This window comes from Pundamilia nyererei, unplaced genomic scaffold (genome assembly GCF_000239375.1).
Source record: "Pundamilia nyererei isolate P.nyererei 1_Seehausen unplaced genomic scaffold, PunNye1.0 scaffold00006, whole genome shotgun sequence".
NCBI lineage: Eukaryota > Metazoa > Chordata > Actinopteri > Cichliformes > Cichlidae > Pundamilia > Pundamilia nyererei.
Window position 1 is genome coordinate 606538 of NW_005187407.1, and position 15715 is coordinate 622252.

Consider the following 15715-nt stretch of genomic DNA (forward strand, 5'->3'; position numbering starts at 1 on the left):
GTGTGTGTGTGTGTGTGTGTGTGTGTGTGTGTGTGTGTGTGTGTGTGTGTGTGTGTGTCTGTGTGTGTGTGTCTGTGTGTGTGCCTCTGTAGCATTTAAATATGAAGCAACAGTAATGGCTGGTGGCGACTGTAAACATATAGATATGGATGGAGCCCTGTCAATACTGTGACCTGCCATCTGTGCTTCACTCCCTTAGTTAAGTGCTATTTATATCAGCGTTGGCTCGGGCACCATATACTGAACATCGTCCACGAGAGAGGCTCTTTAAAAAAAAAGAGAGGGCGAGAGAAGAAGAAATCAATAATGCTGTCAATTAATGAGGTTGCTTCATCCATGTTACTGGTTTCATAAGAGGAATATACACATTTCAACACTAGGTGGCAGTAGTGTTTCTCTGAGTTGCACTGAATTGCAGAGTCTGCTATGCAGTTGTTTTAAAGCCAGTAATTTAATGTGCTTATTAGAGAGTAGTTAAAGTATATACAGTATATTCTGAAAATGTACGTATACATGTTATAGTAATTGGTTATGCATGTGTTATACATAGCTTACTATAAACAATATATAACTAAACATAACAAGGCATAAAACAAGTGCTAATAGCAAATAAAATGTAAAAATCCCCCCAAGAGTACAGCAAGTAAGACCCTCACTTTACACATGTGTAAACCACCCACCCCCTCCTCAAACGATCACACCCAACTCTCTTCTTAAGCAGGATAATTTTGTTCTTGATCTTTGTGTCTTGCACCTCTGTGCCCCGGGGATAACGGCTTAGTATAGGCTAAATACTCACTATGTGTGTTTGTGTGAATAGATGCGTTTGCTTGTGGGTTACATTTTTATTCACAAGATACAGTAGGGAGGGGAGCCGTATATTGGTTATGCTCAGAGGGATTTGGGACTCGTGCGGTTTTAACGTAGAAGAGAAGCTGCCAGTTTTCTGAGGAATGTCTTTTGTTGTTCTTTCTCTGACCACATGGAATGTGCAGACCGTGGTAATAGGATTAGTTTCACCACTTTGGCCATGTTATAAAGTACATCATTCTGCCATGCTACACTGAAAGCTTTAGATGTGCCTATTACAATTACTTGTGAATCACATGACTGCATTTTTTAACTGTATAAAAAACTACCAACCCATCTAAGGCACTGCTTATAGAGGCAGAGGCACTGAGATATCCATCAGGGTGAAAGCTCTCAAAGTGTTCATTTTTGTTCTCCCATGAAATCTTAAGTGGATAGTATGTAAACCTAAACACAGGGCCTCAGCATGAGATTTAAGACAAGCAGGCTAGTGCTTTGTAACTGTGCACATATACGTTTTTAGTGGGGATTAATTTGTTACATGTATACATGTACGGTTAGTGGACCATGTCAATACTGTGACACTTTCACTTTCCTCAGCTCCTCCTGGTTCTTCCTTCCTGTGCATTGGAAGCAGATCCTTTTATATAAACTCTGTCTTGTATTGAATTGTATATGTAAATCCTTTTTCTGATGCTTTTTATCTCTTGCTCTATTTCCACTTTTTCACAAAAGACGAGGATAACTCAACTGATGTCACTCGCACTGTGGGTGACAAAGAAAATCTTCTCGGCGCTTTCAAAATAAAAGTGCTCAAATAATGTTTATTGTTATATGGATTGTTTTTTCCCCTGTTTTTGCACTTGGTTGGAGATTTTTATTTCTTAGGGCACAATTGTTGTTTTTTTTCTTTGATCCCATATTTAAAGCATTTTTTAAGCAAATAAGCAAGCTGTGATTAAATATTTTTTAATCAGATTCTCAATAAATGCACCATACTTGCATCTGAATATTCCCTGTGTTGTCTGCTTGGAAGGTGCCATATTTCTTTTGGGATCACATGCTGCAGATGCTGAATGACTGGTGTGACAGACAGCTGTCTGTTTGGGCCTGGTAGAGCCAGTTGAGCTTCTTATATATGTATCTTGAGTGTGAGTGCTGAAATGAGATCACTTAATGTTAAAATATTTAAGATAATAGTGGAAAGAAATGTATTTTCCTGAATACAACAAGGCAGTCAGACTTTATCTTGTTGCCATTTTTAGAAGTTTAGAGGTGAATAAGTTCATTTTTATATATATATATACCCAAATTTCCCCTTGTGGAACAGTTAAAGGATTATTCTATTCTATTCATATCTTAGCAGTTTATTCCCTCAGTGTTTACTCTCAATTTGAGTGATGAGTCTTCACAGAAGACACCTGTGTAGTGTGGTTGTACCTTTCTGTATCAGACTGTCTTGACCAGTGGCATTCATAGCTGCTGGTTTCAGGTTACTGTGATAGCAGAGTGATTGACACTTGAGACTATTGTTTGAATTGCCTGGGGATACAAGCCCCGCCCTTTAAAGAATTACTACTACCAAAACAACTCCTCCCACCCAGGACATAGCCCATAGCTGCTGCTCAGGGAAGAAGACAGAGTGGGGAGTCATGTAACTCTTTGACAGGGACACATATAAAAGACAGAGCAAGGGAGACAGAGGTAAGGGGCGGGAGGGGGGGAGGAACAGGAGGAGATCTTATTTCAATCAGTCGGGGAGGGGGGGAAAGAGTGAAAAAGAGTAACAGAGCAAGTGCATGGCTGGATTAGGAAAGTGGAAGACCACATGCTGATCTGGCAAGAAAGATAAGAGCAATTGAGTGAGAGGGAGAGGGAGAGCAGGGTAACAAGCCGCCTACTTTCAAATGATCTGAGCTTGACGAGGAGCAGCAGCGTGGTATTGTGCTGGGACGGAGGTTTTGCTGTTGAACAGCTCGGCAGACCTAACCACTCTACCGGACTGTGGGACGTGAGCTCTCTCTGGATCTCTTCAGACCAGAGAGGACTTTAGGAGCACAGCGGAGGCTGGCCAGTGGGCTCCAGGTGGCCCAGAGGGCGGGTGTGTGTTTGGTTCTATGTGCATGTGGACTGCGCATATGTTTTGTGTTTGAATGTGGAAAGAAGAGCGAGACCATGAGTATCATTCTTAAGCCACGGTCACGCTCCACCAGCTCATTGAAGAACACAGAGGGAATATGGTAAATAGACCAGAAACTTTTTCCCTTTTGGCTGCGTTTCCATGTTAATCCTGCTGCATGTGTTTGTGTGTTTTTTTTGTGGTTTGTGTGTGTAGGTGTGTGTATTGCTCTATTGTTCTCCATCTGCCTGTTTGTTTCTGTCGCAAATATTTTTTGCTCTTCCTTGCTGGCACAGTCAAAAATCCTTCCTTTCATTGTTTTTGTCGGTGATGCTTTACTGTGTGGTGTGTAGCATCATTCTTCTCCAATCAAAACTTCTCCCATATGCCAGTTATGTGTTTGAGGGACTGTTTTCTGTGGCTTCCTCTGAGATCATGAACCTTACTATTTGTTAGACTGCATCAGACTACTTCATTGACATGAGTCTGGCTCGAAGTGATCCCAGAGTCTTACCCTGAGTATGCTCTTCCCAACTCTCATCTATTCAGCCGAGGAGATTATTTAAAACACAAGACAGCAAAGGCATCATTCATCGAGGAGCGTGTCATGTTGCACCATGCGCTCTCGTGTATGCACATGGCTCCCATTAAATTCAGGATGCAGAATGCAGTGCCAGAAGCGCAACTTGTCCTGGCGTCCCCGGCTTGTCTCCTTCCCCCTCCTGCCTGAGCTTGTCCTTGCCTCTTAGCATTCATGTCTGTATAAGAAACTGCCCTGTGGCTTGAGCTTTGGCAGTTAAAATTCACTTTTTTCACATGGATAATGGATCAGAACAACCTTAGGCAAGTGTATAATGTGCTGAAGTGTCAGAGGTGATGGCAGTGCTTGTGTGGCCCAGCAGCACGTGTTTTTAAACCTGACCGACCTTGCGTCAGTCTTCTCACACTGGTATATTTTAAACAGCTCTACAACCTCCCCAACAGAAAAATAAGGCTCAAATGAAGTGAAGACATGCAGCAGTAATTAGGTCTTCCACTGCACTAGTTTCTCCAAATAGTCCTCTTAACAGTCATTACTGTACCTGATACGGTTTGAGAGGGTGTAAAACTCACAGTGTGGCCGTGCATAAAACTGACACTGGTGCTAGTGGTGACTGCAGCATGTAGCTTTCTCTCAATAAAGCCGAGAATCTGGCAGTGCTAGGTTTGTATGAGCCATCTTTTTGAACAACTACCAAAAGCAGCACTCAGCTGGACGAAGCATGCCGCCTCCTCAGTCTGTCCTGCCCTCCTCTCTTCTGTTATTTACTGTTATATGAAGGGTTCTTTCACTAATTCACAGCACTGCTTCTCTTTCATGGTTGTTATTGCTACACTTAGAAGGCAAACATAGATTTGTGACTAATAATGGCGCTTTAAATATCTGAATCGTTAGCGTTATTTCAAGTTATGGGTGACTGTAGGCTTTTTTGTAGCTATATGGTTATGGCGACAGAGCGTGTGTCTGTATGCTCGATTGAATGCTCATGTGATCGCGTGTATGAGTCTGTATAACACTGTTCCGCGGCCTGGATGTGCGATCTGTCCCCTGACCTGAACAAACTCAAACAGACCCCTCTCCACCCAACCTTGCAAATGTAGGCTTGTGTACATGGACTTTTGGTATCCATCAGAGTGTTAGCTCAGTAAACATGGCTTGAGTTTTGGAGGTGATGGATAAGGAAATGGGAAGGATCGGATGTTTGTGATATCTGGTTAACTTCATACCTGAAGAAGCGCTTTTTCCCCTTTTCCACCCACTTTGTAATCATCAGTAATATCCGGTGTGATCAGATAAAGAATGAAAGAGCAGGAAATGTGTGATTTTAAACTTGAGCGTTTGCATCTGGCTTTTGTCAGTCCCCGTTGAGCATTTCAGGCAGGCAGTAAATGCCAAAGGTTACGTGTCTGGCCTGTCATAGGGCCTGAAAATGTGCAAGTTATCAAACATTTTTCCCAGGTTTGACCTTTAGCAAGCCAGTCCTAAGATGATGCATTAGACTGAAAATAGGTCTATATTTAAGTGGAGCTCAATGTATGTAGGAGCAGAGCTGTGTTGCTTTGCTTTGAAATATGTGAACCGAGATGACGCAGCATTGCCAAGGTGACCTCCGTCTTTGTCAGTCTTTCATGATTGACTGACTTTTCTGAATGGTGCAGAGAGTGTGCGCTAAGGTAGTGTCACAGCTTACAGTGAAGGATTGGCATTATTGTATTTGACAGGGCAAGAAAAACCAGATGGAAGAAGTGGGAAAACAAGAGACTGCAAAAAGCTGGGAATTAAATTCAAACAAACATAAAGCTTTACTGAAAACAAGGACATTACAATTTGCTTTCTTCTATGTTAGAGTTACACTTAAATAAACTCCTATATAAAATGTTACCATCACTAAAATTCACTAGTCAGTGACACAGTGAATTTCAGTGATGATTTTAAACGCCAAAGACAGATTTTTGATGCATTTGCCAACGGATGAGTGCTAATTTCATGTAATGTGTGTGCATTTGCAAAGCTGCTTGTGCCAATGAATGTGTGACGATGAAGGGCTGTGCATGAGTACGGGACAGATAGATGACGAGTGTCTTGGTTATCAGCGAGTAGTCTGCCACTTATCAGCCTGACCTAATGCATTTAGGGTATTGGCCTCCTCATAGTCTGTTTTTTCAGTTACTCATGTTGTTGTTGTTGTTGTTGTTGTTGTTGTTAATTTAATCTTTAAAAAAAATAAAATAAAATAAAAATCTGAAAGCAGCCTTTTCTGTCATTTTTAATAAAATATGACAGGGAAAGTGCTGAGCATTACCATGGTACAGTATTTTGGCCAGGTCTCTTAGTATAAAAGCGGAACAGCAGACATGAGGGAGCCATTCTCCCATTATTAGGTTCACCATTGTGCTTATAAGCCTGTGCAGAGAAGAAGGTTGAGCCCCAGATGCTCGCACAGCTAAATTTCTTTCCTTTAGAGTCAGAGTCGTTTCACTGAATTTCCTTTTTCTAGACTCATCACAACTTAATCTTAGAGGTATCATAACACCGTGACACAATAAATGAGTGCTCACCGGTCAGAAATGTGCTACTGTGAGGAGTATGTTCTTTAAAAATGTTAGCGAGTTGCTACAGCAACAGTAGCTAGTTATAAGCTAACATTATACCAGCTAACATTAGGTTCAAGTGTCCAAAAAAATCACACTTTCCTTCTGATAAAGAATGTAATTATATTCTCACATCATGTTTCTTTGCTAATTACCCAAGACTGAAAACTTCTATGTTCATATGTTGATTTTTATGCTTGAACACTTTGACCATGTCATCTTTGCCTCAAGATGGGACTTCACTAATAAGCGGGTGACGTGTCTGTGGTTACGTCCAACTTTTGTAGACAGTTTTTAAATATTATTTTATGATAGTTAGTTTCAATTTACTAAAACATACAATATCAGTACCAAAACTGCTCTTTTTGTACTTCAGAATGAAGAATTTAGACATAATTTTAAAACCTCAAAAAAATTGTTGCTTTTATTTTAAGTATGCAAAATAGTCAAGTCACTCTGGATGTAATGCAAATACAGTACAGTACAGTACAGTACAGTGTTACCTTTAACAACTAACTATTCAAAAAGTTTGCATTCATAGAAACTAAAATCAAGCCAGGTGCACATGTACTACCCAACAACATGGTCGTTTCCGAGACAGGTTCTAAACTATCATAATTTTAGTTTCAGACATATGAAGAAAAAAAAAAAAAGTTTCAGACATATGCTACTTTTTTTTTTTATCAGACACCATTATGTATAGCCTGTGTGCTTTTCAGTGGTGAAAAATCACAAAATAAATCACGTACATTTAGGACTGATGATACCATCAAGCAGAGGTGTTGGCTCTGCAGTATCTCCAGCAAACAAACATAGCTTTTCTGTTATTCAACATATGCCTGCAACAAATGTGTCATCCGTGCCCACTCTTCCATCTGTGGATGTTACAGTACTGTGGGTTTTTTTTCTTCTTATCTTAAGTCATGGGTGGTTGTTTTGCATTTAGAGCAGGGCCAGGTTTACCACACACTTCAGGATCATGTACCTCACGCCTACAAACATGCACGGGATCACAATCCTCTTAAATACATACATACATTTGAATGCTTATACATGCACAGTTCTTTCCTTGTACAACTCTGCTGCCTGCTCCCCTCTGTGCCCTCGGCTTTCTAAAATAAATCCAGTGTCATCTTTCCTCTGTCTGCTTCAACGCGTCTCTGTTCTGATTCGCACAACTGCACACTTTCCACACTTTCCACATTTAAATATGCATCAATTTGATTATTTATATATATTTTTTAAAAATGATCCCTTTCACTTTTTTTCAGTTTATGAGATCTTTTTAGACACTGTGCATAAACTCAAAGGAAAACATTGTGTCTCCATTACGTATTGTGTCTGGTACTGGTGCAGATTTTCTTGTCCACCAACTCTGAATGACTGTTGGAAAAACAGAGCCTCACTATCTGCAACTTGGCTTATTATTTGTCAAAGACACTTGTGCACTGACCTCTTTCTCCAGTGCATCTCCCCGTAGCTCTGTCACGTCATCTCCCGTGGTGTTTGTAATTGCTCAAGTGACCCAGGGCTAAAAATGAATGAGTCAGTGATCTATGCCATTTAGAGTGTGTGCTGGAGACGGACGGACAGAATGGGAGAACTGACGGAGACAAAAATGATGGAGAGCCAGACACAAAAAGAGAGGCGATAAAAGAGCTGTGCAGTGTCCTTAGGCATGTATGTGACCCAGCCACGTCCTGTAGTAGAAAGTCACAGCAGCCACTATTCATCTATCTCAGTGCGCTTAAAGTTTCTTATTTTTAAATGGACCACTGCTTTGCTACAGTAAATTTGAAAGGTTTTTGGCAACAGTCCACCCTCCCTTTTCCCCCCCATGCAACCCAAACTCAAACATGAAACTCCACTCCTGTGAGAAACTTTGCTCCAAATATTCATGTATGCTCTTGTAGCTGCGCACTGTGGATGCCACGCACTCTATAAGGTACTTTTATGTTAGCATGTGTGTCCTCTTCTCTTTTTTTTCAGTGAATCATCTTCTCACACAGGCCTGATTTTGAGCTTTACGTGTAATAGAGAGACATATATTTATATAAATTAATAGGTTGGAAAAGTGCATTTAATGAAGTTTTTGTTATAAACTTGTGTATAACTATAGCTATTTGGCATTTTAACCCAAATTGACAAACCTATTCCAAGGAAGCTTTTTGACCATGTGCAAAAAAGGAACGGCCATTCCAAAACTAGCCTGGACTCTTATTATCTATTCTTCTGTCCCTTATTTTGTCCAAGACAAAATAGTGAGGCGACCTTAAACCTTTCAATGTGGAATAAGACAAGTGTTATCCTTATGATGTTCAGCAGATGGGATGTCTGGAACTCTATTAAAGAGCTTTCTGTCATCAATCTAGTGCTTGCAGATCAAATGTTTATTTCCTTGCCTATTATATATATCTCAGTTCTGGGTCACTCCTTTTTGGGTAAACAGAGGATTTCCATTCTCTTAAGCCTTGAGGTAACGCAGGGTTTTTTCCCCCTGTTTTTTCCCTCTGTTTTTTTTTACAGTAATTCTCATGTATTTACTCATGTGTTGTTGTTGATTGTCACAACATAGTCATAGGGGTGTTGACGTTATTCTGTTTTTCTGTTTTCTGCTTGCTGAACGCAGGAAAAAAGCTATATATTCCCACTATGATGTCATTGCCCGTTCAATACCCCACTAATTCAAGCACATAGATCGATTGTGTCATTCCTGAAGAGGGTGTGTCTGTGGAATGACACTGTACACATACCCTCGCATGCTGGGAGAGGGGTTACGTGTCTCTGGTTTTAGGCGCAAATGGGAGTAGATGGTGATGTCAAAGTAGGTGAATCGGTCGTTACACATATGCTGAGTATTCTCTTTCAACACTTTCACGGTGTCATCTTTGTCCTGTTTGCACACATGAGCCGCACACCCATTAACACGTCACTACAGAGCAGCTGGAGAACGGACCGACTTGTGCAAGGAATGCCAACTTATCAGTCACTTGTGTGAGTATGTGTTTTCACACCTGCAGTGAGGAAAACAGATGGATTACCTGACGTGATAAAAAAGTGTGTGGAAAAGGGGGTTGTGTGTGTGAGTGAAGATAAAACTGGTTTAGAGTGACACACTTCTAGAAGAGAAGTACTTTGGGAAGGAGATGGGGTGATATGCAAGGCAAGAGCTGCTATAAGAGTTTGAGTAGGCATGTGTTTGTGTGTGTGAGAGAGAAAGATAGATATAGTCATGTACCATGACTGCAAACTACTTTGCAAGGTGACAAGGGCAATACCGTTGCCTTTTCTTGCATAAGGCAGATAGCCAAGCTATCAAATTCCACAATCAAAGCTTGCACTTGTTTATCTTTCTGCCACTCCATGAGATTACAGCGGTGACATTTAACCATTTAATTACTGTAGAAAATATGCCCAGCATGTCCTGTGTATTACCTTGGGTATCTGACCATTTAGATGCGCAGATTACAAAGTAACTGCACTGCAAACGTAATCTGCTTTATTGTATTCCTATTTCTATACCATGTATGAAATTCATACATTGTGCATCAAATGTATATCAGTGACATTTGGATTATAACATGTAACAGAGAGAGTGAGTGGGAGAGAGAGACAGCCCATCCATAATGAATGGTCCTAGGAGTGTAAGGCTGATACTTGGACTGTGTCAGCGATATTGCTCTGGGGGAGGAAAATTCAGCATAATGACTTGTTCTTCCTCACAAAGTCCCTCGTGTTCACAAACAAAAACCCAGATTTTGTCATTATAAAGTCATTAGATGTAGCTCTTGGGTCAGTGAGTTGTCTTTTGCTTAGCCCCCTTTTTTTTGTAACCATCAACCCGGCGGCGGGCCTATTTTATAAGCAGTCTTCAAACGACTGTAACACCTTTACCATTTGTGGAAGAGACAAAATGCAAACGGTTTCGGAAAGAAGAGAAAACGAGCTTTGTGAAGATATTTGGTGTATCACGGTAGCCCAAAGCACTCACAAGGCACTGCTGTCTAAACACAGTAAAAAAATCAGCGCTTCCTAGATTTTACTATGTGTTTCAGGTTACCGTAACTCCTCAACCAATTTGGGCTAGAGAGAACATTAAAATGGTTCCTGAAAGATGAGAATTATGACTCTATGATACTTATGAAGGGTTAAGTTGGGAAATAAACTGCAGAAATCATACAAGATCAATAATTTGTCGTTTTGTAGTGAGAAGGAATGTTTCAGTAATGTTTTAGGGACATGCTTTCTATACTATGCAAGCATGTATTTGTGCACGCTCGAAGTGCTCGCTCTGTTCTTGGACATCCTGTGCTCTTCCACATGGAAGATGATCGAGTACTGGACACCACTAACAGGTTAAATCTGTGTTAGTTTTATTTCAGAGGATGCTGATAATCAAGAAGATAACAATTATAATGATAGAGATGTCATTCTTATGTGCATTGAGCAGCTTCCTGAGGGGAATCCCCCCTGACCTTTGCATTTACACCAGACAAGATTATGGGACTGCTTAGTAGCTGTAGCAATAAGGCAGATATCCCTGATGATTAGCGTTAGTCATCACCTGGGTGAACAATCACCTAGGAGACTAAGAAGCTCACCATGACGTCCCAGCCGGAAATGGTGTCACTGGTTAAGAAATACCTCTCAGCTATGAGTCAGTGGCGTTATTGGAGCAGGGGTATTCCCAGTGGCTCTCTGTGCAGTCTTTAAACAAAGGTTAATGTCTGTAGTTGTATGTTTGATGGCTCTGTATCGTGCAACATTTGTCGTTTACTGTTAATGATGTGCTAATTAGCCTGCCACCAATCATAATCAGCTACATAATAAATGGATGGCTCATTATAATTGTAATAGATGAAACTCGTGAGTAATTTAATATCAGCCAACAGTCCACAAGTAGCGTGGACCCGTGGGGCTGACATACCTATGGAGTAGACGTGCGTTATGCTTTTTCAAAGCTCATCACCTTGGGTAATGGGGGGAGCGTGTTATCCCTAGAGCTGCTGAAGTCAAATGCAACAGCACGTAAGGGAGAAAAACTGAGGGATTGTGTGACTGTGTGTTGAACTATTTCTTTAAGAGCACATTTTGTGTTGGTGGACAGGGCACATGTAAGAATATAAGATGAATAACAGCATTATGTAAGAATATGCTAATTAGCCATATGCTCATTTTGCTCATGCTAGTTAGCCAAGTGGAGCTAGTAATGACTTGTTAAGGCAAGCTAGTCTCTACAAAGCTAATGTGTAAGGCTCATTCAGATAAAGAGAACTAAAAATGCGTCAGAATTACGCAGTTTATTTTATGTTGATGATCCAATCTTAAATGAATTAAGTGACTGTGATTGGGGTGATAAGATACTTTTATCTCTCCCTTAAACTCATTGTGAATTATAGACTATAGAAAACAACAAGGACATTTTTTGTCTGTCACCAGCTTAGATTTTAAAGTGTGATGTGGATCTGATTGTGAAGAGAACATGTGAATAACAAAGTAGGCCAGCTCTAATAGGTATGTTGGATTACTACCCTCATGGGCACTAGCAGGTACCATAATATACAAAATGATTATCTTATTCCATTTAATAAGTTTTTACCGTGGTAATTATCCAAGGGGAACATACATTTGTTTTCACATTGACCTTTCTACAGCTGGATTTCTTTTTTTGAGCCACATTATTTGCTTCCCGCTGGCAAATAAATGCAGGTTGTATGCTTTGCTTTTCAGACCTGGAAGCTAAGCCCTACAAAGACATTTTCAAAAAGAAAAATAAGTCCAGCATGTTATGCACATTAGATTGGGCAGATTAAGAAAAAACTGCACATCAAAATTCTTCTGTTTTATTTTATTCCTATGCCATGTATGCAATTCCTACACTGGACATCACGTGGATATCAGTGACACTTGGATTATAACATATAACAGAGAGAGTGAGTGGGAAAGAGACAGCCCATGCATAATGAATGGTCCCAGGAGTGTAAGGCTGATACTTGGGCTGTGTCAGCGATATTGCTCTGGGGGAGAAAAACTCAGCGTAATGGCTTAGTCTTACTCACAAAGTCCCCCAACCAGAAATCAAAAAAAATTATTATAAAGGCCTTCTTTTCTGTACGGTCTATGCTAATAATTAAAACCATGTCTGGTATGAACCTAACTATGGATTTGGAGATTTACCAAACCAACCAGTGGACATGAGAGCCTGGTGCTGCAATGAAAAGTCATCAGCATCGCTAACATGTGACTAATGTGTACATAAATCCTGTGTTTTCCGGAAGCATAGATAATTGGGTTTTATTCTGGAAACTTCCCTTCCTTTTTTTCACCATTGAACTTCAGAAATTTTGCTTGAATCTGTCAGTGGTAGAAATCTCAGTTTGCAAGATCAAATAACTTTTTTCACGTACTGATTCTGATATTTGTTCTTTTCTCTTTATCTAATTACAGTTTCGATGTGGACAATGGCACATCATCAGGTCGAAGCCCCCTGGACCCAATGGCCAGCCCGGGCTCAGGCCTCATCCTGCAGGCCAATTTTGTCCACAGTCAACGGAGAGAGTCATTCCTCTACCGCTCTGACAGCGACTATGACCTCTCACCCAAGTCCATGTCGCGAAACTCCTCCATTGCCAGTGACATGTGAGTAAATGGTATCTTCTGCTTCCATCCCAACTTTCATAAAATTAACAATAATCCTGTTGAATCCTGATAAATGTCTTCTTCTTCAGCTTGAACTTGAGACCGGTAGATTTTGGGATTAGTGAGATAACTTTCGTTTTAAATCTGGGTTTGCAAAGTTATGCTGGTTTACTTCTAAAAGAGTTATATAAAGATGATAATTCAATCATAACTGGCATCAGAGCACATTAGGTTGGGTATAACAGATCACAGAAAACCATGACCAGCTGACCAACCCATTCTCTAAAAAAATAGCAGCACAATTTTTAGAAGATCCTGTGTTGCTCAATGCAGGGATAGTGTGAGTGTCTCCAGTTTTGAGAGGAATTTGGATTCTCGGTCATGGTTCCAGCTGAAGGAATAAGGATAAACATGTCCTACACACCTTTTGAATGCATATAAGAAACACTTTTTATAGCGTACACAGATGTAGTTGCAGAAATATCTTCCTTTGCTTTAATGACAGGACAGAGTGTGCAGTCTTTCCTTTCTGGCTTTGCTTGCAGTATCTGTATTGCTTTGAGCCTGTATTATGTTCTTTTAATTCGTCGTACTATTCCTAGATTAAAGTTTATTCTTCATATGAAAAAATGTGCAGCTGTCCGTGTCTGCGATTATTCATCTGGTGACAGCACCAAGCTTTTTACGTGAACTTGCACACAGCTAAGCCCAAAAAATGTGGATTGACTTACTGTGTTTATAAGCAGTGTCAGGGTCACTGTGACTGCTTAGCATTGTTGTGGCTGTTAGGCTTAGTGGAGCCATGTAACAGAAAGATGTCCCAGGTATTTTCAACTCGCCCTGTAATACAGTCCCCAGGTCTCAAAGCTTCCATCCTTTGGGCCTTATGGAACGTGTGCATGGCCTGCAGATGATTCTGGTGTCATATCTATTCTTGGCCACATTCAGCAGCACAGAAAGGGCACGGTGTAACAAACCATTCACAAGCATCCGTCTATAGGTTTGTTTTCTCAGAGTTACTGGTTTGTGTCTCCTAAAGATAATGGGAAGGATTTGTGCTCTGAAATGTTTACTTTTATGTCTTTGTTTTATCATTTATCTTTTATAATCGTGATTTTACATTATCTTACAGCTGTAGCAAAGAACTCAGACTTCCCAGTAACACACAAATCAGCTGGTATCTCCAGGGTCAGAGTATATATATTGATAGCTCTTTCGTGTTTCCCACACAATGGTGCCTATCCAGTTACATGTACTGTACACTTTGTGCTACAGGAAATAAAAATATTGACAAAAAGAGCACTTGGATCTGCCCGAAGGAAAGACAAATAGACAAAAGGATGAATAATAAGGAGTTGCAGTAACCTTAGACCTTGTTCTTGCTGCTGCTTTTTGCTCTGTGGTATTACACTAGTTACCATGTTTTAAAAAAACCTGCATGTTTCTCTCTTTTACATCTTACAGGATGAAATTTGGAAGTACAATAAGAAAGCTTTATGAAATACTTAATAGCATAGCTTTATAAACATAAATCCAGGTCAAGTCAATGGAAGGAAATTGTTTTCAGTGACCTCTAAAGTTCAGAACTCTCCAGAAATTATAGGAAAACTCAAAATTCCATCCATCCATTATCTTCCGCTTATCCTCATTACAGTCACAGGGGCTGGAGCCTATCCCAGCTTCTCTCGAAATAGAGGTAGGACAGGATGTATCGCGCCCCTGCCTGTTACATTTAAAAAACAGAAGTCGACCCAAAGTGCTTTTATTTAGTGGAATTTGCAAATTGATGACGTTTGCTTTATAAATCGAGATAGACTGCTTTCCCATAAGCTGCCCTTTTAGGTTAAAACTACTGGTATCAGTATTGGTAGTGCCATTACTGGCCTTGTATTTGCTGTCAGATCGATACCAAAATTTGCAGTATTTACTGCACTGGTGCTGCCAGGTGTTCGCAGAGCAGAGCCGTGGGGTTGTTCAGCAGAGCAGTAAAGCAAAGAGGCTCTGTGACACTAATCATCACCTGAAGCTGTTTATGGTGTTCACATAACTTGGAGGTCAGCAGGTACTGACTCAAAGTTTACTGATTAAATTTATTTTACCTTGGTTGACTGAGAAAGGCTTTTCTCTCCCTTAACAGTGTTCACTGAGGTGTCCTTAAGCAAGGCTCATAAACCCCAGCTCCAGGAGCAGCGTGTCTAGCGACAATAAAAAAAAATGGGGGCAATCAGTGAAGACAAGACAGAAATGTGCTTAGCTAACTTTTACCTGGGTAAATAAAAGTCAGTAAAAACATGAAAGAAGAACTTAATGATCCCTATAGGTGTAGATAGGGGCAAAGAAATGGAAAGAAGAGGTGCAAAAACAGCTTCCATGTTTTACATTATCCAGTACCATGAGAATAGGTTTGGTAGTTACTGCAAATGTCATTGAGCTACCTTACGTGTACAGTTACACAACAATAAAGCCCCTCAGTTCTCTCACTGAAGCCTAATACTGCCTTTAAACTATTGAACATTGTGAAGTATATGGCCTCCTCTGATTTGTGAACATAGGGACAAAGGCATGGAAATGAATCACCCTTCTGCTGCTGAATCATTATCATTATACTGTGAGTCTGCGTCTAACATAAAACTCTCTCTGTTTCTTCCAGTCATGGTGATGACATGATTGTAACACCCTTTGCACAGGTGAGCGGTTGCACCAGTTTTGATGTCTTGACGCCTTACATACTGCCATAATGTGACGTTCAATTCTGTCATGTCCCCCTCAGGTTCTTGCAAGCTTGAGAACTGTACGAAACAACTTTGGTGCATTAACTAACCTACAACAAGACAGAACATCCAATAAGTAAGTTTGGAAGGCTGTAAAGCTTTACTGAAACAAAACCTTGCTGTAGTGAGAGGACTCTAATAATCAGTGTGACCAGCTTATGATATCTGATCACAGTCACCTTATGGCTGAGTTGTTCTACTCTGCATGTGGCAGTAATTTGTCATTCACATCCAGTGGCGGTCC

General features: G+C 40.4%; 1 protein-coding gene across 9 annotated transcripts in view; it reads left to right on the forward strand.

Annotated features, from left to right (window-relative positions):
* pde4d (phosphodiesterase 4D, cAMP-specific) overlaps positions 1 to 15715 on the forward strand; it is a 203691-nt gene that overhangs the window by 168263 nt on the left and 19713 nt on the right. For 8 of the 9 annotated variants that reach the window (XM_013914808.1, XM_013914821.1, XM_013914818.1 and 5 more), the window contains 3 exons: positions 12509 to 12700; positions 15351 to 15387; positions 15471 to 15547. In XM_013914808.1, coding sequence (XP_013770262.1) covers positions 12509 to 12700; positions 15351 to 15387; positions 15471 to 15547 — 306 coding nt within the window. Of the gene's footprint in view, positions 1 to 2439; positions 3051 to 12508; positions 12701 to 15350; positions 15388 to 15470; positions 15548 to 15715 lie in introns of those variants that run through there. The other variant, XM_013914816.1, reaches the window with a different exon arrangement.